Genomic DNA, 21,613 nt, shown 5'->3' with positions numbered 1-21,613 from the left:
AAGGGATAAAAAGATATAGCTTCAAAAACCTATAGGAGGGGAATACCCGTCATCAGCATGTTCCAATCTGATTCACCAGATACCCACCCCGCTGCCAACCACAACGCTACTAACGACCTCTCTTCCTTCGGCTTCTACTTGGACTCTGGTGCACAGCTTAATAATTTCCCTCCTCCACCTCCTCCCCCTCCGCCTCAACACCATGGGCTGGCGTTTGACCCGTTATCAATGGCCTTTTCTACTGCTGCAGCGGATGAGTCATCATTTTTCCCTCCACCGGCGTCCCTCTCACTTTCTATTCATCCCCACCCTCCTCATCACTGGGACACGGAACATACCTCTTCCTCTTCTGCAGCCGCAGCAGCGGCGGCTGCACAGTCTGCTGCTCAACTGCGACGACGTCACAGTCTTCCGACTTGGCACACAACCTTTTCTACTGAACATGCTGATCTCTCCTCATCACTAAATGATATGTTCACTGTGGCCGATTCAGAAGTGGACGCAACTATTTCCCAACGGAACAAGAGACGCTTGAGCGTAGACGCTCTTCCTCTCGCGCCACAACGCCCAAAAAAGTCGCGTATTGATCGTGAGGGACGAAAAAAGTCCAAAGACGCGAGCGATAAAAAGAACAAAGTGAGAAATGGGCCAAAGCGCCCACGCAATGCTTTCATGCATTTTCTTCAATCGGAACGGTATACTTTGCTTGTTACTTATCGAATTTTTCTTGTATATAATAATGGTTTTTATATTAACATTGCGCAGAGCTAATGAGCTGATGGGTGAAGATAACAATATTAGTCTTACGGAGCGCGTTAAATTACTTGCAGTTCGTTGGAACAGCATGACAGAGCAAGAGAAAGAGGTAATTTAATGAATACGGTCAATAGTAGGCTATAGTTGACCATGTTATTCGTTCTCCTAGCCATACAAAATCAAATTTCGAGAAGAGAAAGGAAAATATGAGGAGGAGATTAAAGTGTATCAAGAGCAGGTAATTCGTCAAAATTATATCTCCATTTTAAATTCAGATAAACTTACCCAAGATTTTTCAGCAACGTCGTCGAAGTTCTACTACTGAAACTGACACTGATATTTCGCATTCACTGCCACCGCCACCCCCACCTCCATCCGTCCATCATAACCGCTGTGAATCCCAGTCGGAGGCATCTGCTATAAATGCCCAGCCTGGTCCACCAGAATCCCCAGTTGAAACCGCCGGATTAGACCCGTTTTTCTCGTTTTCTTTGGGACACGTTTTTCAACCTGGAATACCTATATCCACTCCGGCTGACATAACCGAATGGAATACATTTCCCACCTCCGATATCGAGCAATTTAATGGTAGCCAACATCAGTACACGGGATCCGCTCCACATTTTGACGGTGAATCGGGGGATATTTTATCCCCTACTCTCGCTAACGAGAAATCATTGACCGTGCAGATATCACCAGGATGGCACCCAAGCCCCGTAGCTAGCGCTAATTCAACAGCTTCCTCAGTCGAAACAAACGGTTTTCTTAGTCAAGCTTTTTCCCCACCAATGATGGAAGTGGGATTTGTGCCTAGCATGGGAAGTGATCTGGAGCCACACTGGGGGCAGAGCGTTGAAATTCACGATTCTTTGTATTAAAAAAATTCGCTCACAAATATATATATACATATACATATATATATGCACATATATATATGTATCCCTTTCTTTTTGTTTATGTTGTAGCTTCTGTTCAATTCTCTTTTGCTTTTCCTTTTAGCAGTATAGTTTTCATGAATTATTTTCTTGTGTGTTTTGTGTTTGTTTTTTTAATAATAATCTCAATAATAAAGTAATACACCATCAATCCAAATATAACCGTCATCATTTCACAATAATTCTTTGGCGCTCTAAATTTCTATATCGAGTTAAAATGACGATATTTTAACCGGTTACTTAACTCCTGATTACCCTATTCAATTTCAAGAAGATTATTCTTGGAACTATTTAACCCATTCACCTTACTTTGGCAATTTGACATGCAATTCGTAAAGCCGGAATGACCACGCGGATAATTGCTGTAACTTTTTATAAACCATAATACCATTAAAAAAAATCCTAGTCAATTGCATCCACAATGTCTTATTCTCTGGGCAACTAAAGCGCAACTGTGCTCTCATATATATATATTTGGGTAGACTTATACTCCAAGCTTATTCTTTAACTTTGAATTCCCCTTCAAATATAGATTTCTAATAGTGGATACGTCGCTTTAATAGAGAGGAAGAGCTAACAAATACAACTTTATCAGCGTTCAGAAACTATGCCGATATTCTCACAAGCATTGATTTCCTGTTTAATTATTTCGAGTGGGATATAATAATTTATATCATATACACAGCGCTTGCAAGAATTAGATTAATTAGCAAAATAGAATATTGGTATATTTATGGATTTATTATTTACTTTGAGTTTTCCATTTCTCTTCTTTCTCTCTTGAGATTCGTAGTTTATTAGCGGACCCCAGATTATTTAATAAAGCCAGATATCTATCTTACTTTCTCATACATCATTTGTTGGATGATGCGATGCGAGTATATCCACATATCTACTCTGGCGCATGATTACGGGCGTGGGCGTACGGCTGCAGATGCCAAAATATTGAAACAACTCTTCTTTATTAATAGACCCAATTTTCTGACTTGCTCTTTATTCTAGATGCCAAACTTTTACTCTATATAATATTGAACCTAATGATTCTGTCAAGAGATATTTGTCTTAATACCTATGAAATTATACTTCATGTTAAAATGTGTTTTGGCCAGGAAGAAAAGTTTCCTGGAGAGTATGCTGAGAGTCCGTCAGCAGATCGCCGTTTTTGTGGACCCAAACCATTAAATGATTCCATACAGAATATAAATTATATAATTAAATAGGGAGGCGTGCTGAATTTTCTTTTTGTGTAATTCCAATCACATGCCCTTAGCTTCAATACTTTATTTGTAAAGCATGATTTAGGGGTCGCAATTGCGTGTGTTCTAATTAATGTTAAATCTGTATGTTAAATGGGTTATATCTACCTTAATAAAAATTGTGAACAATGAACATCAATAAGTTCACAAAATAATTTCTAATAAATAAGTGTGGGCATTAGAGACTGAATCGTAGTACATTGCTTTTGTCATTTATATTAGTGATTTCACGATTCAGTTAAGCATTTGATATGAGAGTTAATTGCAAACTCCGCCGTAATAATTTATTTTATATAGACTTAAGTAATCTTCTATGGGCATTAACATAGTCTTCCGTAATAATTTGTAAAATTGTAGAAGTATTGGAATATAAATACTCATCTGATTTCGATTGCGTCGAAAACTAGCCATATCCTATTCTTCGTTCTCAAGAAAATATGCAGTTATATCGGGCTCTTATCATTGCAGCTGCCTGTTTTACGGCAGTTGTAGCAGCTCAGGAGGTGCAGGACACAAGCAGTCCTTCAAGTAAAACTATAACATATAAAGGCCACCAAGTTATCACTGTACAAGTTAGAAGTAAGGAAGAGTTAAATCAGCTGGCCGATTTTGTCAAGGTAAGCTATATGAAAGCGACTATTGTAGCAGCATATTAAATATTGATTTAGAAAAACCGTATCGATGCGTGGACAGCACTTAAGTTGGGTCAAGTGGACATCCGTATTCCACCTGAACTCAGAGAGGCTGTTAAAAAGACTATTAAGTCGCCCATTCAAGTGAAAATACCTGACTTACAACAAGCCATAACCGAATCGAATAAAGAGGAGGAAATGCACATCCAGGTGGTTGCTGATTCTCAACCACCAAATCTTGACTTTTTCCGAAAGTATCACACTTACGAAGAGCTCTTAGCTTTCGTGCGCAAATTGCACGATGATTATCCTAGTAATACTGAAATTATAAGCACCGGCAAGTCGTATGAAGGACGAGATTTGTTTGGTCTGAGAATCAAGGGTAAAAACCCCAAGAAAAAGTTTGTCTTTAACGGTGGAATACATGCCAGAGAATGGATCTCTCCAGTAAGTTCAATTAGGTTTGACTTTGACCGAATCTTTGTAACCCTGTGTATTTAGGCTACTACCACGTACATCATGAATGCCCTTGTAGGGTTATACGGCAAAGACCAAAAGATTACTTCTCTTGTTGATAATTATGATATCCACATCATCCCTCTTTTGAATCCAGATGGATATGCATATACCTTACGTGATCGTATGGTACGAAAAATCTTGTTGTATATTTGATCAGGCACTAATCTTGCTCTTTCACTTTCTCACCTTTATCAGTGGAGAAAAAATAGACAGCCAAATCGAGGTTCAAGCTGTGTAGGCACAGATAACAATCGTAATTTTGTAAGAACAGAATCTTTTTTTATAATTTCATATCAATCTTCTGATAATCTAATATTATAGAATGGTCCGAATTGGGGAGGTACGGGTTCGTCAAACAATCCATGTGACGAAGGTAAGACGGAACTTCGAGTTTTACAGCTAAACTCAGTATCGTAAATAAGAGCCGCTTCTCTAATATTATAGATTATCACGGCCCATCTGCCTTTTCTGCTCCCGAATCAAAAGGCATGGCGAACCTTATCACAGCTCAAAAACCTGATATTTATATCGATTTTCACTCCTACAGTCAAGAAGGTAGGGGATTTCTATTTTTATATGTTCTTTTCTATTTTCACTTAAGTTATTATGGGCATTGATGCATTTATATAGTATATTGGCCATGGGGATACACATGTGATCTGGTATGTCTTGGTATTTTAATTATCTACATTTATAAATTCTAATTTTTGGTTTACCTCTAGGATCCTCCGAACACTCCTAGCCTTTCTGCAGCAGCTAAGAAATTTGTTGATGCAGTGAGAACATTTGGGACATCCTACACGGCTGGTCAGAGTTGTAGAACTAGCTACCCGACTACTGGTGACACTGTCGATTGGGCCACGGCGGGTAAGATATCTTCAAGAAAAATTAAAGGAATATCTTAATTCAAGATCTCATTTCTAATTTACTATATCCTTCAAGTGCCCAAAGTGCCGTACGCCTATACCATTGAACTTCGTGATAAAGGTCGTTACGGCTTTATCCTGCCCCCCGCACAAATCATTCCTTCGGGCAATGAAACTTTGGCTGGAGTATTGGAGATGATGCAGTATGTCTTGACTAACCCTAAGAAAGTTTGAGTTATTCTTGTTACTTGTATAATATTATTTAGGTTGATTTATAAAATTCAATCTTTGTTGTATAACTCAAAGATATTTCTAAGTTACCGACTGAGCAACGTAGAAATAAGATTATTCGAAGTAAGGGGTATGTCCCGATATGTATTCAAATTCCAATTTAAAGCTTACGAATGTGTACAACTGTATATCGGACAGGCTACTTCTTCTTAATATTTTTCTTCTTAATATACTCAGTATTTTGCAAAATACTGAATATTAAGAGGATAAATTAGTAGGTGTCATAAGCCAGTGTATTTTAAAATGAGAACCAGCTGGATATCTCATTTAGTGAACCTCTCTTATTCTCACTTAATTTTTAACAAACTTACATATATGTTATCTGAATTGTGTTTACAGGAAGTCTTCTCATATAAAGAGAGAAGCATCCTGCAATTTATTCACAAGTTCATGTAAAGCTTTATATTATACCTATTTTCACCCATTTTTAATTCGGGACTACGCGGATGCTTCTGCACGAATCAAAAAGATAAGGCCGGAGAATTCAAAAAATATCAAGTGTTTTATTAATAGCAATGGGGAATAAACAATGCGTATAAAACATAAGAATAAAAAGGGTGCTTTATAGAACAAGTGGTCAAAAGGGGGAAAATCAAGCAAAAATATGTGGAATATAATTGGAAGAAGGGGGAGATACTCTTCTATAGATGCTTTACTTTTGATAGCAAAAAGCACAGGATACAATATATAAAAAGTCGCAAAATAAAAAGAGAGGAATTATGCATGTGTGCTTAATCCGCTTAGTTTCAACAACGCAAAGAGCATATCTTGCATGACGTGGATCATCACTAGCACCAGAGCAACTATTAGATCTGGATAGCGTTTGAAATCGTGAATTGCTTCTCGAGTCACATCCAGCCGAAACAAGTGTCGAAATATAAGGCGAGTCACAAAGCTACTTGCCAATTCATTTGACCAAACCACCAACGAGGCAAACAGTGTAAAGTTAAAGTTGATGTTGTTGGATGCTATTATATGAATGTGTGATTAAAGCCAAAGATTTTGAAATAAATTGAGGAGATGAAACTCACCACAAAACTGGAAATATGGGTAAACAGCACGGTTTGGCCCGAAATGTAGTATTGTTACCCAACATAAGAATGCAATCATAGTCGTATTTTCTGCTAAATTGCGTAGATAGAAGGATCTCCCTATCATCAATTTGTATTCTTCATAAGATCGCCGGAGGCCAACAAGTCGAACTAGCAGCCAGTGAGTGGTGCGGGTCATGCAAATGGGATAGAAAATGCAAACCCACAGCGAAGCACCTGCCTGAATCCAAGCGAACTGCTGGGGACTTCTAAACTGAGCAAAAAGGTTGCGGTAGAATACAAAATACACCGTGAAAAAGTAGAGTTTGAACAGCGTGAGCAATGGATAAGATTTGACGCGATATTCCACCACGTATTCCGCAATTGCATCAAGTAAATAAATAGTAGCTACCCATGAGTACACATATATGAAGGTCTCCAAACTCGAATTTGGTGGCCAATTAATGAATATGTAAGTGTAGGTTTCACCCGCCACCAACGACACAAGAAGCATAAACAATGCTAGACAAAACCAAAGGAATCTCTTGTAGGAAGCAGGCATTAACGATTCACTTGTTGTTGAAAACGTCTTTTGTGCTTCTGTAAGGGCTCCACGGTATATATTGCGGCTCTGGCGGTGGATTAAGATTATGGAGAGCACAGGAGGTATAGTCATTGTGCCAAATGTGTTGAAAACCCAGGTTAAATTGTATTGCTCCAACCGAGTGAAATAATGGATAATAACGCCTCCACCAAGCGAAAGTAGCCAAAAAATAAGATAGGCCGTTCTGCCCCCAAGTGATTTTGGCCACCAATTAAGTGAATAGATATTGAATATTTTGGTGATGAGTAGGAGAGCAATTGCGTTATAGAAGCCAAAGTAGAAAAATAGGAAAAACCAAAAGTTGATGTTAATTAAATCGTCTTCTGGATCGCCATTGCAAGTTCCTTCCTTTAAATCCATTAGTGTAATCGCATCAGAGTAAGTTCTATTTCCTGGAGGCTGGCCTGGGTACATATTTTCTAAATATTTGAAGGGCAAAGGAATTGAGCACCAAGCGACAGCCTTTTCCAATAAATTAGCCCAAAGCAAGAAGCATGGATATAAAGTCTAAAGTCTATCCTTACCACAGCTGCAGGGAATAGATTCAAAACAAAGGCTCTTTTCCATAATGTCTTGGTTAGTTTTGAAACAAGTTTTCTAGAAGGATGCATGGGATTCCCTCCGAGTAGTGGTCTCCTCTGTTCAACATTTCGGTTTTCCTCGTCATCCTCCCCATCGGATGTATCGTAAAAAGAGGCTGTGGCGGAGTCACGTCTGTTATGAGAGATTGGTGGCCGAAACCGGGATGCAGGGAAGCGAAGTACATCATCCCAATGTGGCTAGTAGGATGAAAGAAGAAAAATTAAACCACGGTTTATAATTGATGACCTTAGTTCATATAATAGAGCCAAAAGAAAAGACTACAGAATTCTAGGTTAAAGAAAATCACCTCGATTGTGTCATTTTCCCCTTCTCGCAAGAAAGGTTGATACATTGCATTACACTGAATATTATAATTAAATTCAAATGTGCTTTTTGTGGCTATTAGATATATGTCAACTTGGCAGAAAGTATGAAGAGAAACGTGAACAAGTGACTTTATAAAAACTGTTGCACGTCACTTAAAATCGAAAATTTTCATTCAAAACTTATGAAATTAAAAAAAGGCAAAATAAAATACAAATACCACCAATATACCAGCAAAAGGACAAGAAACAAACTCTAGTAATGAAAATACAGGGCCAACTTGTTAGGCCAAGTAGTGATATGTACTAGCCTCGTCTTGATCCCTTTCGAGATATTCGCGATCGATAAGAGATTCAATGCGCTTTTTCAAGTCCGCAGCCTGTTATTTTATATCAAGTCAAAAATCATTATTAACTATTAAAAAAAATTAAACATACCGTAGCCGGGAATCTCAGTTGCTCAAATAATTCTTTAATCAACATAGTATGAGTAAGTGTTTTACGCGCCTTCATAATACGCACAATTGCAGCATCCACTTGGTATTGCCGATCCTGAAACACGCGCTCATGTGTGCTTGCATTTTCCTCCACTGTTTCTTTGAGTTGAATCGCGTTGATTTTGATACGAAATTGAGGTGAAGTAAAGTCGGAATTGAAAGAAAAAGAATCATCGTCCATTACATCCTTCCCTTTAGGATGCTTGTTTAGAACGCGTACTTTGCCACATGCCAGTGACTGTAGAGTGCGACGTAGTTCTTTTTCCTCTACATATGCAAAGAATAACAATAAATAATCTTAATCAAAGTCAATACGAAATAAATTTACCTATATTCGTCATTTCTTTAATCTCGCTGTATGGAATTGACTGCCGTGAGCAGTCATTAAAAAGGAGGAGAACCACCGTTTGGAATAAACTCACTTGCACCTCTTTATTACCCTTTTCATACACAAATATGAGCATATATTAGAGCTGCGTGAAGATATATGTCAAAAGAAATACCTTTGGAAATATCGCTTTTAGAACACAGTGGCCAAGAGAATTCTGCCAGAAAAGGCGCCTTCCGCTATGCTTTCCCAAATAGAAATTCTTGAAGACATCTTGCGTTTCAGCCATCTATTATTGAAATTTGGCAATTAATTGTTAGTTCTATTTAGCAAGTTAAAACACGTAATATGAAAAGGGGCTTACGAAAGGGGGAAGGGTTAATTCGGTTGGGGGATAGGTTGGCCAGAAGCCTTGGGTAAGAATATTAACCGTTAGCTCTAACCCGTGAATCTGATCGTGGTATTTAGAGGACTTCAACAGGCAAAATTAGCAATTTAAGCAATGACATTTAAATATAGATCAGAATGAACTCTCTTACTCTGAAAGACGCCATAATGTCCTTGGAAATGTCAATGTCCTTAAACATGCCTTCCAGTTTGCTAGTAAATCCAGCACCACATTCTAACAAACAACTTTTAGTTAAATTGAAGGTAGAAAGAGTATATATATAAATCCAGCTCACCTGCTTTTAGTTTCGAGAGCATGCTCTTTTCCGCATCAACTGAAGCAGACTTGCCAAGAAGCAATCGTTTCGCCAAATCTTTCTTGTAAAATGCTTCAAACACATCTTTACCTGTAAAATTATACTTGAATTAGGCAATAGCCATAGAGCTATCAGGTATTTCCAATTTTACCCTGGATATAGCGAAACAGTATAAGCACTTTGTCGAGAATAGATTCGATTTCTTCGTCTGATGCTGTCTTGTTTCCTGACCGAAGCATTGTATCAACGTATTTGGCTAATAAAAGAATAGATGTAATTACTGAGACTTATCGAAAGACGAAATATATATTACCAATGAGTTCTGCGGGTTTATTCTGTCTCGAGTTAATAAATCGCTCAAAGTTGTCTTTGAGAGAGTTAGCGAATTGCTCGTTACGTGCAAAACTCTCGTTTAAAATACAATCCACTTTTGATTTAAATTCCAAGAGTTCCTGGACCATATTCGGGTCATGCGTTGGGTCTTTAACGATGCTCGTTCCGTATTGCTATGGTAATTAATTAAGTGAAAGTATATAGAAAGCTTCTCTATAGCAATTTACATACATTGACATATGCCCCGAAAAATCCACGCAAATGTTCAAGACCTCGAACGCGAGCAAAGAGATTGTACATAAGCTTCAGATCTTCCTTGTGGTTGCGGTCCATCATACTTGAAAAACCTAATTGGAAGTAAAATGTTAGATAATAGGTTTGGAGATAATTGATATAGCGAAGAACTACCATTCTGTAAAAGAGTTTGAATATGACGCTCTAAAAGCTCTGATTCTACAGCAGAAATTAAGGGTTGTTTGGTCGATTTATCAAGGTAATGGTTAATTCTCTCTTCGCCTTCTTCGATCAAGCGTGCCTTAACGTAGCGAAGATACTGAGGAACCTCATACATATTCACAAGCTCTTCTCCTTGAGTATGGTAATATTGTTGTGTCTCTTGCAAAAAAGCTTCTTCAAACACTTCGTGGTAAATCCCGAGATCCAAAAACATATGCAATAATGAACTCAAAAGATAGCGGTCAACTGATTCTCCACTCCTGTACACACGGATTAGTCAATACCTCGCATACAATATTTATTTTTCAATAGGATTACCTTTCTTTATGAATAAGCTCTAAAATACCCCGAAGCGTCTTCGTTTGTACATCTTGCTCTTCCATGATCAACTTGCGGAAAAGTGTTAACCCCATATCCCTATTAAAAGTCCAGAATATTAATCCAAACGCCATCTGTCCTGAAAAAAGAATATATTTTTACCAAAGTGACGACAAGCCGGAAGTTTGAAGAACATAAGTGCGGTCAAGATAAAGAAATATGCTTCGAATCAACACCTATTTAAAAATTTCACTAGCTTTAGTTATCGAGTCTAATCAGTTTAGAATATCCGCCTATTACCATCTGGCGACAATGATCTAGCCAATAATTTTTTACTGTTTTCAAAAACACTTCGTTGTCGCCCTGCGTGCTACATAGGGATTTTTTTTTTGAAAAAAACATACTATAAGTAGGAAATTAAATAGCTTGGCATCAACTTATACCTACTCTCGAAGTTTTGATAATCTTTTCAATACATGGTTTTCGCATTCCTTCTTTAATCTCTCGTACAATACATCGGAAAGTTTATGATGGCACAAATTTTCGCAATCCTGTACAAGAATATTGGCATATATAAGTTTCAGAAATTTGCCACCAAAATGGTGATAAACGAATAGAGTAATTCAAGTGGGTTAAAAGAATAAAGAACGGAACAGAAAAAATGACTACCAACCTTATATAGTTCTTCCTGACTATCTGATACAGCCCTATTGTTTAGTACTGCGCGGACAGCACACTGAAGTTTTGCCCACGTTTCTGCCTCATAATTATCAGGTAATTTTGGTTTAACTGGTTGTAAGAGAAGAGATTATCATTCAAATTAAAGTTAATGGCTTCAGCTCTTAAATTGGATAGGGTGTGATCAAGAGAAATACATACCTTTAAAACCTTTAATAACGAGCTTCTTAGGTCTATCTGGTGTGCTCGATCCTCTGTTTGGCTTCAACGAATTAGTCTCAGATGGCTTTTCTGAAAAAATATTCTTAGATATTGAGAGATTGCGCTTTCTCGCGGACGAGCTACTGCTAGAACTACTCGCGTTTCGATCCATTGTCTGGAGGAGTGGAGTCTCCGAGAAATCACCAATTGATCAAAGGAAAAAAGGCGCGAGTATACGCGATATACGTCAGAAAACGATTGGCAGTCACGAATATTTCCTTGACTTGTTTATTTTCAATTAATTTGCTCGTACTTCGAACTTGCTTGAAGCATTCTACAATGAGGAGTTTGTCGCTTCTCTCGCAGATTTCTTCTGCGATCAATAATGGACAGGCCATCGATTCGCAAGCTCATATAAGCATTGATACAGACACCAGCGATGTTTACTTTGCATTTGCCGACTATGACGGAGCAGTGCATGTAGTGAAGCTGTCGCAGCAGGTATTGCCAAAAATTTTATGCAATTAACTATAGAGCACTTATCCTCTTATTTCATATCACTAGACTCTTGCTGAGATTTGCACTCTGCCTCTACAAGACGAAAACGACGGAATTGTGGGGCTAAAGTATTTACCTGAGTTGCAAGCATGTTGTATTGCCCTTATCAATGGCGATATTATTCTTATACACAAAGAACCCCCAACGCATGGAGAATCGGTTAGTTCCCCTTATTTACGAAAAATATTGCTCGAGAGTTTTGAACCCTAACATTTTCTTTAAGGTTGAGGTTATGGGCGCTGTAGAAAATGGTATTTTGGCAATGGAATGGAGTCCAGACGAAGAATTGGTGGTTCTAATAACAGGTAAATTTGTAGAGATGCCCTCTTTAAATTTTCGATTAAACTTCATGTATCTTTACGTTCCTTCGCTCAGGCAATGGCAATTTACTTGAAATGACTAAAGAGTTTGATACAATTACCGAATTTCCTATCCACACAAACGAGACCGGAGAGGGTATGCTTTTCCCCTGTGGACTTAACTGATCTGCAATAATCAGTGTTATTGACTATGATATTGTAGCTGTGAGTGTTAGTGTTGGATGGGGTCGTAAAGAGACACAGTTTCATGGCTCAGAGGGCAAACAAGCTGCTTTACGCAAGATCGATCAGAGTGCTTTCATGGCTTCTGAAGACGATGATAGACGCCCACGTGTTTCATGGAGAGGAGATGGTGCTTTTTTCGCATGCTCAGTCCTAGACGAGACAAAAAGTTTGCATTTTTGAAAGTTTTTTATTATATTTAATTTTTAATAACAAAGATTTTTTTTAGACAGGCGCGTGATCCGAGTATATAACAGAGAAGGAAGTCTGCAGAATACAAGTGAACCCGTAGACCGACTGGAGCATGCACTTTTTTGGAGGTACATATTTTCTAACAATCATTTTTAGCTAGTATACAAAATTCATTTAAATGTTAACTTTCGAAAATTCAATAGACCATCTGGAAACCTGATTGCTTCAAGCCAGCGACTTCCTCATCGCCACGATATTTGCTTCTTTGAACGTAACGGCTTGCGTCATGGAGAATTTACCCTACGAGAAGCCGCTGATCATAAGGTCGGGGGAAATCGTTAAGCAGCTTGCTTTTTGAAACATTAAACTTGTATTTTCTAGGTGGTTGATCTTGCTTGGAATTGTGATTCAACCGTTCTCGCTGTTTGGCTTGAAAGGATCGTCGATGGCTCCCCTACTTCGTGTGGTTAGTTTATATATACATTTATATATTCTAAATTTTAAAATTAATATCTTATTTTTGGTCACCCTTATTAGTTCAACTGTGGACCATGAACAACTATCATTGGTATCTCAAACAAGAGCTTTGTTCGGACAGTTCTGGTGCGATTGTGGGCCTACTTTGGGACCCGGAAGATGCACTAAGCTTGCATATTATAACCCAGAGTACGAACTCATTTTTATTATCGTAATTTGCAGATACCTTTACTCAATTTGGTTTCTCATTATAGACGGAGAATATACTCGATTTAATTATTGCTGGGACACTTTCGTCAGCACTTCGCTTGGATCCAGAAATTCCGGCCATGTAGCAGTCATTGACGGGAGTAAATATTCAGCTGCAAATTTAATTAGATACGTTAATTTAAATGGGATCACTAACTAATTCTTACCGTAGGTTCTCTTCTTTTAACTCCCTTCCGCTATCTGAATGTCCCTCCACCGATGAGTGCTTTTACAGTTGACCTCGGATCGAATGCTGCCCATGTTGCGTTTGGAACGACCAATGATGGCGACGATATTGCTGTGCTTACTGCTGACCATAATATTTTGTTCTTTGAAAGAACTGCCAATATAGCGCCACCGGCACATCCACCCAAACTACTCGGAAAAATCTCGTAAGTTATCGCATGGCCTCAATCACTCTATTCTTCCATTGTCTAAATTTTTTGATTTAGACTTGAGAATATATCACTTGCTGCGTTACCACGTCAGATTGCATGGGTGGGAAGGGAATCCATTATCTTCTTGCAATGGAACAAAGAAAAGAACCAAGATTTTATCGTACTTGTTCATTTGGCGTGGGAAAATGGCCCTAGCGTTAAATACTTTAAAAGATACGCACTCCCGAGTCCAGCTATTCGCATCTATCATAGCGCGGCGTATAATGATACTTTGGTAGAAATGTCAGATTGCACGCTTGCACAAGGTAGGCAACTCGTATGTATGGTGCGGCTATGTAACTCTGATTATTTATTTAAAAATATCTCTTAAACAGTCTCAATAAGTGCGGATGATTTGGAAATCACCCCATGCGCATCCTCAAATGAATTTCCTGAAGTTTGCCAATGGATTGGTACTACTCGTATCGGTCCGAATCCATCAACACAAAAGGTATATTAGTTAAAGTTAAAGCAGAGGAGTTTTGTTTACTTATTGAAAAATGTGATTTCCAGATGGTTGTAATTGGATTAAACAACCGCAATCGACTCTATGCCAATGAAAAACTGCTCTCATCAGAGTGCAACTCGTTTTTCATCCATAACGACTACCTAATTTTTACAACTTCAAGTCATCGTGTGCGATTTATACCCTTTGCTTCCAGCGAAGATGGTATTTTTTTGTTTGTTTTTACACCGTAATGCTTTAAACTCAGTATATTTGCCATTATCTTCAGAGTTTAAATTGGTAGATAGTCTATCCCTCCCATTTGATGAGATGAGCAGGCGTGTTGAGCGCGGTTCTCGGATAGTGCTTGCTGTGCCGGCTGCAGTCAATTTGGTTCTACAGGTATGCGCCCTTTTGATGTCTCTGAGCTCTTTTTTTTTTACTCCCATTGTATTTCTTTTAATAGATGCCTCGGGGCAATTTGGAAACGATATCCCCTAGGGCTTTAGTACTGTCACTGGTTAGACGGGCACTAGAGGAGTAAATTTGTTTTGGGTTGTATTTTTGTGAAACAACTTACTCACCTCCCATTGAATATTAGATTGAAATATCACGATGCTTTTGTTTTATGTCGCAAACATCGGATCGACATGAACATTATTTGTGATTACAACCTGGACGCCTTTATGGATAACATCGATTTATTTGTGACACAAATCCCTGAAGTCGAGCACCTTAATCTCTTCCTCTCAAGTCTGAGGTAAATATAATTAACATGTTTTGGATGGGCTATTTTTCTAACACAAACTTCTAATTTTGCTATATCTTTATCCAGAAATGAAGATGTCACCACGACTCTTTATCCTTTCCGGGTTGCACAAGCGCCAACTGAGACGAAGAAGTAAGTACTAAGAATGAGAATATTGACATGAAGTTGTGTCTTGAACAATATGGTATTATTTTTCGAATAGAACTGAAAGTGCCGACAAAATAAATCGTATATGTGATGCCGTGCGATCGATTCTACAAACAAAAGATGTGAAGAAATACATCCAGTCCATCCTTACTGCATTTGTGCGGAAAACTCCCCCGGATCTTGAATCGGCACTTGAAGTTCTTGCAGAACTCAAAGGTATACTACCAGCAATTCATGCGTTATGCTCCATGCACATTATCACAACAATTATTCCTTTTATTGTAGTTGAAAACCCCTCTTTAGCTGAAGATGCCCTCAAATACGCGATATTCTTGGTAGACGCCGATAGTCTTTATGATGTCGCGCTTGGAATGTACGACTTTAGTCTCGTTTTGATGGTAGCTCAGCAATCTCAAAAGGTTGGTACTCATGTCCCTAAATTTGATTTTTTTTGGCGTATAATTAATTGATTTTTTTCTTGCGTGCATTCGGGTTACTATTCTATAGGATCCACGAGAATATTTAGCTTTCTTGAAGGAGCTTCAAAGTTTGGAACAATATTACCGGAGGTATCGAATTGATGATTACCTGAAACGATACACCAAAGCTTTAACCAATCTCAGTTTGGCTGGTATTGATGCTGATTCTTTGTAAGGAATAATTGAGCTACTAACGAGCCTTTTGAATATTATTATCTGTGCATTAGGTGAGGAACATTTTGACGAGCTCATACGGTATATGCAACAGCACAATCTATATCTTGCGGCTCTTAAACTTTATTCAGGCAAATCCGAGAAACGAAAAGCATGTATCACTAATATATATGCTAAGAATGAATTTATTTATATTGATTAACCCTCTCTACATTATAGCGAATCCTTATTGCATATGGAGAAAGTCAAATGCGCGAGTCCAAATATGAAGAGGCGGCCATCAGTAATAGATTGAACCTACCTACTTTAATCTTTATTCGTACACTTAACTGTTTCTGAGTAATTTTGTAAAGGCTTTGAACTGGCTGGCGAGCTTACCAGTGCGTTGTCCTCGTATAAGCAAAGCGGCGCCTGGCGCGAAGTTTTCTCATTAGCAAAACGTTTACAGTTAACCAGTGAGAATATCAATGAAATTGGACGCGAGATTGTTGGTAAATATCTTTTCGGTATTATCCTGTATATCAAATATGCCTTTAACCCCCGCCAAATTTACACCAGCACATCTCTATGACAAACGCCAATATCGTGACGCTGCGACGGTACTTTTGGACTACCTTGAGGTAAACTAGCTCACACTTGATAAGTTGAATTCTACGTTAACTCGAACTCTCTCCAGGACCCTGAAGAAGCAGTATCCATGCTCTTGAAAGCTTATCAGTGGCAGGAATCTATTCGCATCGTAAGGATTTCATATTAATGTAGTCCAAATATCCTGTTGGCTCATCACTTTATGTTTAGTCTTTGCGCTGTAATCGCGAAGATTTGATTGAAACACACGTGAAGCCTGGCCTGGTGGAAGGGTTTGCACAGATGAGCGAAGATATCCAAGACATGAAAGAACAATTTGAGAAGCAGACCTCACGGCTACAGGAGATTCGCAAGAAGAAAGCGGAAGAGCCAGGTGATTCCTTGATTTCATCTCTCATTATTTCTCCGACTAATAGTTATTTAACCCGTGTTATAGAACTCCCACCCGATGATTCCCTGGATAACGTCGACATTCTGTCCGACACTACCTCTATGGTAAGCCAATTTACGCGATATACCGCTGTTACCACGACAACACAGCTATCCTCGGCCTCGGGTAAGAGCGGGTAAGTTTCATTGATATTGCAGAATTGCATAGGATTCAATTTATGTAACTCCTGGATATTATAGCAAAAGCAGCAAGAGTCGACGCCGCGAAGAACGGAAAAAATTGCGTGGTAAGAAAGGAAGTATATACGAGGAGGAATACCTTGTCGATTCTCTTAGAAGACTGATGGGCCGAACTGACGCAATGAAATGTAAGTTTCCCCTTAATTCTCAGAATGTGTCAATTTTTGATCATTAACGAACCTCAATTGAAAAATGCAGCCGATGTCGGGTCCCTTTGTAAAGCTCTTATTGTCTTTGATCAACAAGATAAGGCCAGTGTACTCCAAACCATGCTTGAAGAATTGCTGGAGCGGATGAAAACAAGCGTTCCGGAGGTGTTCAAACCATTCAAATTAATGCCAGTGGAAATTCCGGTAAGACGAGAGATTTGTTCATTCCTTTTCTGTCTGACCATTGCAGACCAACCGGCTTTGCGCATTTCTCCTAGATTAATGCCACGAGCCCTGCGCTTCCCCCTCAAGTGTATGAGCCAGTGGAGCAGCCGCGATGGACTGAGACTAAATGGAAACACTCGCTCGCTAACTAACCCCAAGGAAGGAAGAATATAGATAGTTTATCATTTTGGAATAAATTTCATTTTGTGCTTGAAAACTTGAATGATGCAATTCGAACACAGGCCCAACAAACCCAACAAAAGAGAGCACGGCGTATCTGCCGGGGAAATCCTACTCACTGAGATCCACCTGCGGCCGAGATGCGGTTTTAGGCTGCAAAGCCCGAGGCCCAACTTCTAGAAAGCAAGCAGGAAATCCCCCGACCCATTGGCCAAAACTGTCCGTCAACTCTCATTAATTACTCTGCATCCAACTAGGCTTAATCTCGAAATGGAAGGACACCGCATCCTTTTTTTTCCCATCGCCCATCTGTCAATGCATAAGAAGGCTCTTTTAGCTCTTCTTGCCTCCAACTTTTTTATCTCCTCTAGTCTCCATTCAAGTCTCCAGCTCACCTGATCCCGTTCTATCTTCATTTGCCCTAGAAATGCGCCTACAGCTCGTGTCCGCGTTCACAATCCATAAACGCTGCCTCCTGGGCGCCATTCGATCCTATAATCAGATCCCAAGCACACCGTGGAAAGAAGTCTCTCAATCTTCGCAAACTAAGACGCCTCAGCCTAATACAGACCCACTACCGCATCCATCGGAAGATGAGCAAATTCTTCAATATGATAACGTCGTCGAGGAACATGGGCCCGTTTTCCTTGCTCACAACGATTCAAACACAGTGTATACTCACTCTTAATTCTAGTTTTGCACTACATCCATTGTATGAATGTATCTCCACAAATATTTCACCATTTCCTGCTTGTAAGCAACAGCAGTGAATTATTGAGCAAATTTTCGATTAGTTTTTTCTTTTTAACATCAATATATGGTCCATTCTAACATTGTATGATTTATAGACAGATCATGAGAAGCATATTGAAGCAATAAAGAGATTCCGCGAAATAAAATTTCCAGATCAGTGATGTTTTCGTGCATTAACATTTGCACAATAACATTCTACTAAGGAGAATAAATATACTTAGGATATTCACTGAACAGCCACAAATTTGTCAAGGGGAATCCGGCCGCTGACTACTCTCTATCCAAAGTTCTACATCTTCATCCACGGCCAATGGGTGCATTCGTGATACCCTTTCATGTCGAGGCAAACACCATTTCAATCCAAGAGAGCGAAGAAGATCACGACCCACACTACAAGCACAATTTTTCAGGTAATAATTAAAGGAGGGTAAGAAGATCTCTAGGTTATTTACCAAGTTCCGCAGCAGAAACACCATGAGAATGCTGCCACAAAGATCAATGAACACACCAATGCGAATATAAGTAGCGATTCCGATTCATTGACCATTGAGCCCTTTCAAAAGGATCCAGGCAATTGAAACTAAAAAATTGGCTCAATAAAACGGATAGACTATTTAGGGCAATAAGAATCAATTTGATATGGAGGTTATAGATATTCTGGTGACACATTCAGCTGCATCCTGACTGAAATCCATATTAGGTTTAATAAGAAGCAATGCAAACATCAACACGTTTGCTTTTAAGGGCTCTTGTCCCATCATTGCAGAAACTAGTCAAAAAGCCGCGATATTTATGGAGCTGTTTTGAGGATAGCATGCATGCTCATTGATGCAATCAATGGGAGAAACCTCGGAAAATGCAATGTAGTAGCCATTCCAAAAGAAAGTTCGGCAGGATGCACAGAAGTATTCGAGAGATGTAACCCTCTAATCAATCTGCAGTTAATACCGATCAGCAACAGTTGGTATATGGCAGCCTTCGCTTTACCTGGACTTTAGGGTTTTATTCGCCTATACCTCTTGAAATATAAATGAAGCGACGTAGCATCGATTTTTGTAGATGAAAATGAAAGTGAGAGAGTTGATGTTGCGCTCTCAAGTAACGAACAAAGAAATACCGTGTATAAACGGGAAACTCGATTGCAATTGCAGGTATTCCATGCTCTGCCTTAAAGCCAAAGTTGATACAGCATTGGGCGGGGATATATTTTAGCGCAACTTCAGTGCATCTTGGAATGCATACAGAAAGCGTTTTGTCATATTCACCAGTTAAATATCCGCTTTGGTTATTACTCAGACACCAATGATATTTGAATAGTTAAAGGGAATGACGATAGATTCCTTATGGAAGATTCTAATACCAAAAAATTAATAATTGTAAATGATTTTGCTTTTCCTCTGTACAGAAAGTAAACTAAACTTGCTCTATTTCTTAGCAGAGTGAGGAATGAATCTGAATATAAAGCATTTGCTGTGCAGCAAAATCGAGCCATTTTTATAGGCTATTTTTAGAAAGCATATTCTATAGTCAAACATGGCATTATCTCATGATAAATTCCACTCTTAAGGGTACAAATAGTTTTTTCTTGTATCCTGAGCATGATATAATATTAATAGGAGGTGATTACGGAAAGCACCAGATTAAACTGTATGCCTGATCATATAGAATGATTATAAATAACTCCGAAGCGGACTAAAAAAATCCCTTGCACAAATCCTTGTCTTTTCCGAATTAGCTCTAGGAGAGAGCACACAATGCCAAGCAATACAAGAAATCAAGCATTCTAGAAAAAAAACCTTTGCTTTAAAACGAAACTTGGCATATAAAAATGTACAAGCTTTGGGAAAACGAAAGTTGTTTTCAACATTGGTTTGCAAATACTATACTTAATCTTTGTATTGATATTCACATATGTCTTTTTCGATATACGAGGAGAAAACTGAAGAGCGATACCCAAATCCGATACCCTCAGTCCCATGGAGCATATCGATGCCCGATCCAACCCATTTTGGAGGTCGTAACTCTATCACAGTTGAACACTTAAGCGATAAGACATCCGGAGTGGCTGCTGGGCCGAGCCTCGTCATAGGAAGCCCATCTACCTTTCCATCGTCCAGAATTGCCAATCTTCCTCATACCAGCACAAATATCGTACAAGAGATGTACTCAGCACAAGCACAGCCATTAGAGTCTCAAGCACAACCATTTCAACCTCTAGAACGGCCTCCACAGCCTTTAAGACAGTCATTGGAGGCACAAGCACAGCCATTACAACCTCCAGCACGGCCTTCACAGTCAATAATACAGGCATTACAGCCCTTAGCACAATCTACCGCGTCCGAGAATGATCAAGAAGAGAAGGCAGATTCGTCACCCATGCCCAGCCATTCTTTAAGTCCGCGTCCGGCGAATGATAACGAGTATAAGTACGATCCGATTCGGAGAAATAGTGAGTATCAAGGATCAAAAATGGTAGATATGTGGCGCCAGCCCCTTTTCTGGAGACTGCTCGGACGGGCCCTATGCTTTTTCAGTAGTGTTGGTGCTCTAGGATTTATACTGGGTGCAGGTCCGGTAAGTTTATCTTTACATTGGAATTCTCAGGTATTGTGGTTTTAATTCATTGTGTAATCATCGCCAGCGTTCGAATCAACCTATTCCTTTTGACACCCCTGCCCTGGTGTATGTGAGCTACATCGTCGGTAGCGTTTCCATCCTGACTAGTTTAGCTCAAGTGCTAGATATTGCGCTGCGATTGCTCAAGCATCGTCGCCTTATCCCTCGCTCTGCGCAGTTATTAGCCGATTCACTGTTTTCCCTACTTTGGTCAATAGTCGCATTTGTCCAGATCGCCAGATTTCCATGCTCACCTGGAGGAAATGCAGGATGGTAAGAGCTTTAGTCTCTGAAAAGCCATGTAAATAATACTAAACTGGGATACTTAGGTGTGATTTCTACAACACTTCATTATTCTTTTCAGTGGTTTCCATGACGATTTTCTTGGTCATGACAATATGGGATATAATTGGAACCGTGTTTCTTGGGAAGCCCAGCAAGAATTCCGAAAAGCAAAATGAAGAAGTTTAATAACCTTTTTTTTATTTTTGCATGTCAATTGTATATAGTATCTTATCTTTAATCACTCTTGCATAATAAATAAACACGAGGCACGAGCACTCTGCGGAAAACACAGGGGAAGAATGCAAGGACAATTTAAATTTAAATTCAAAGGGAATCGAAACGTGATTTGTGATACTCAAAGCATAAAAATAGCCTCTTCCATCTCTTTTGGGTGCCACACCTCCCCAG

At 39.1% G+C, this 21,613-nt stretch overlaps 8 protein-coding genes across 8 annotated transcripts; 5 read left to right on the top strand and 3 right to left on the bottom strand.

The window, feature by feature from the left end:
* Positions 1-57: 57 nt before the first annotated feature.
* VTP21DRAFT_7159 (uncharacterized protein) lies at positions 58-1,634 on the top strand (the record flags this gene model as incomplete). Its single annotated transcript, XM_069397869.1, has 4 exons — positions 58-695; positions 766-865; positions 926-994; positions 1,056-1,634. The coding sequence occupies 4 exons, from the start codon at positions 58-60 to the stop codon at positions 1,632-1,634; spliced, it is 1,386 nt and encodes a 461-aa protein (XP_069255386.1).
* Positions 1,635-3,384: 1,750 nt separating this feature from the next.
* Positions 3,385-5,198, top strand: VTP21DRAFT_7158 (uncharacterized protein; the record flags this gene model as incomplete). The annotated part of the gene is made up of 9 exons (XM_069397868.1): positions 3,385-3,564; positions 3,616-4,026; positions 4,081-4,224; positions 4,294-4,359; positions 4,420-4,471; positions 4,543-4,653; positions 4,729-4,760; positions 4,821-4,965; positions 5,041-5,198. 9 exons carry the CDS (start codon positions 3,385-3,387, stop codon positions 5,196-5,198), a joined length of 1,299 nt encoding a protein of 432 aa, XP_069255385.1.
* Positions 5,199-5,972: 774 nt separating this feature from the next.
* Positions 5,973-7,824, bottom strand: VTP21DRAFT_7157 (uncharacterized protein; the record flags this gene model as incomplete). The annotated part of the gene is made up of 4 exons (XM_069397867.1): positions 5,973-6,223; positions 6,287-7,352; positions 7,415-7,669; positions 7,780-7,824. The coding sequence occupies 4 exons, from the start codon at positions 7,822-7,824 to the stop codon at positions 5,973-5,975; spliced, it is 1,617 nt and encodes a 538-aa protein (XP_069255384.1).
* Positions 7,825-8,079: 255 nt separating this feature from the next.
* Positions 8,080-11,482, bottom strand: VTP21DRAFT_7156 (uncharacterized protein; the record flags this gene model as incomplete). The annotated part of the gene is made up of 17 exons (XM_069397866.1): positions 8,080-8,175; positions 8,234-8,559; positions 8,621-8,732; positions 8,796-8,909; positions 8,985-9,092; positions 9,160-9,242; positions 9,304-9,414; positions 9,476-9,580; positions 9,638-9,830; positions 9,889-10,004; positions 10,066-10,373; positions 10,432-10,530; positions 10,594-10,667; positions 10,732-10,801; positions 10,879-10,982; positions 11,105-11,220; positions 11,311-11,482. 17 exons carry the CDS (start codon positions 11,480-11,482, stop codon positions 8,080-8,082), a joined length of 2,307 nt encoding a protein of 768 aa, XP_069255383.1.
* Positions 11,483-11,649: 167 nt separating this feature from the next.
* VTP21DRAFT_7155 (uncharacterized protein) lies at positions 11,650-17,523 on the top strand (the record flags this gene model as incomplete). The annotated part of the gene is made up of 31 exons (XM_069397865.1): positions 11,650-11,811; positions 11,875-12,027; positions 12,092-12,173; positions 12,244-12,324; positions 12,391-12,579; positions 12,640-12,730; positions 12,806-12,926; positions 12,984-13,068; positions 13,140-13,268; positions 13,334-13,429; positions 13,501-13,720; positions 13,781-14,031; positions 14,101-14,216; positions 14,279-14,435; positions 14,500-14,612; positions 14,677-14,750; positions 14,812-14,970; positions 15,046-15,111; positions 15,182-15,342; positions 15,412-15,545; positions 15,634-15,757; positions 15,833-15,930; positions 15,999-16,062; positions 16,133-16,270; positions 16,338-16,399; positions 16,456-16,518; positions 16,578-16,740; positions 16,804-16,933; positions 16,998-17,125; positions 17,196-17,350; positions 17,425-17,523. 31 exons carry the CDS (start codon positions 11,650-11,652, stop codon positions 17,521-17,523), a joined length of 3,864 nt encoding a protein of 1,287 aa, XP_069255382.1.
* A 455-nt stretch (positions 17,524-17,978) lies between these two features.
* Positions 17,979-18,239, top strand: VTP21DRAFT_7154 (uncharacterized protein; the record flags this gene model as incomplete). The annotated part of the gene is made up of 1 exon (XM_069397864.1): positions 17,979-18,239. One exon carries the CDS (start codon positions 17,979-17,981, stop codon positions 18,237-18,239), a length of 261 nt encoding a protein of 86 aa, XP_069255381.1.
* Positions 18,240-18,552: 313 nt separating this feature from the next.
* Positions 18,553-18,851, bottom strand: VTP21DRAFT_7153 (uncharacterized protein; the record flags this gene model as incomplete). Its single annotated transcript, XM_069397863.1, has 2 exons — positions 18,553-18,694; positions 18,757-18,851. 2 exons carry the CDS (start codon positions 18,849-18,851, stop codon positions 18,553-18,555), a joined length of 237 nt encoding a protein of 78 aa, XP_069255380.1.
* Positions 18,852-20,215: 1,364 nt separating this feature from the next.
* Positions 20,216-21,391, top strand: VTP21DRAFT_7152 (uncharacterized protein; the record flags this gene model as incomplete). Its single annotated transcript, XM_069397862.1, has 3 exons — positions 20,216-20,878; positions 20,946-21,193; positions 21,250-21,391. 3 exons carry the CDS (start codon positions 20,216-20,218, stop codon positions 21,389-21,391), a joined length of 1,053 nt encoding a protein of 350 aa, XP_069255379.1.
* Between the last annotated feature and the right edge of the window lie 222 nt (positions 21,392-21,613).

The sequence above is a fragment of the Calcarisporiella thermophila genome, assembly GCF_041956535.1.
Source record: "Calcarisporiella thermophila strain CBS 279.70 unplaced genomic scaffold VTP21scaffold_3, whole genome shotgun sequence".
Classification (NCBI taxonomy): Eukaryota; Fungi; Calcarisporiellomycota; class Calcarisporiellomycetes; order Calcarisporiellales; family Calcarisporiellaceae; genus Calcarisporiella; species Calcarisporiella thermophila.
The sequence above is the reverse complement of the archived record's forward strand: the minus strand, read 5'-3'. Positions and strand labels throughout refer to the sequence as shown.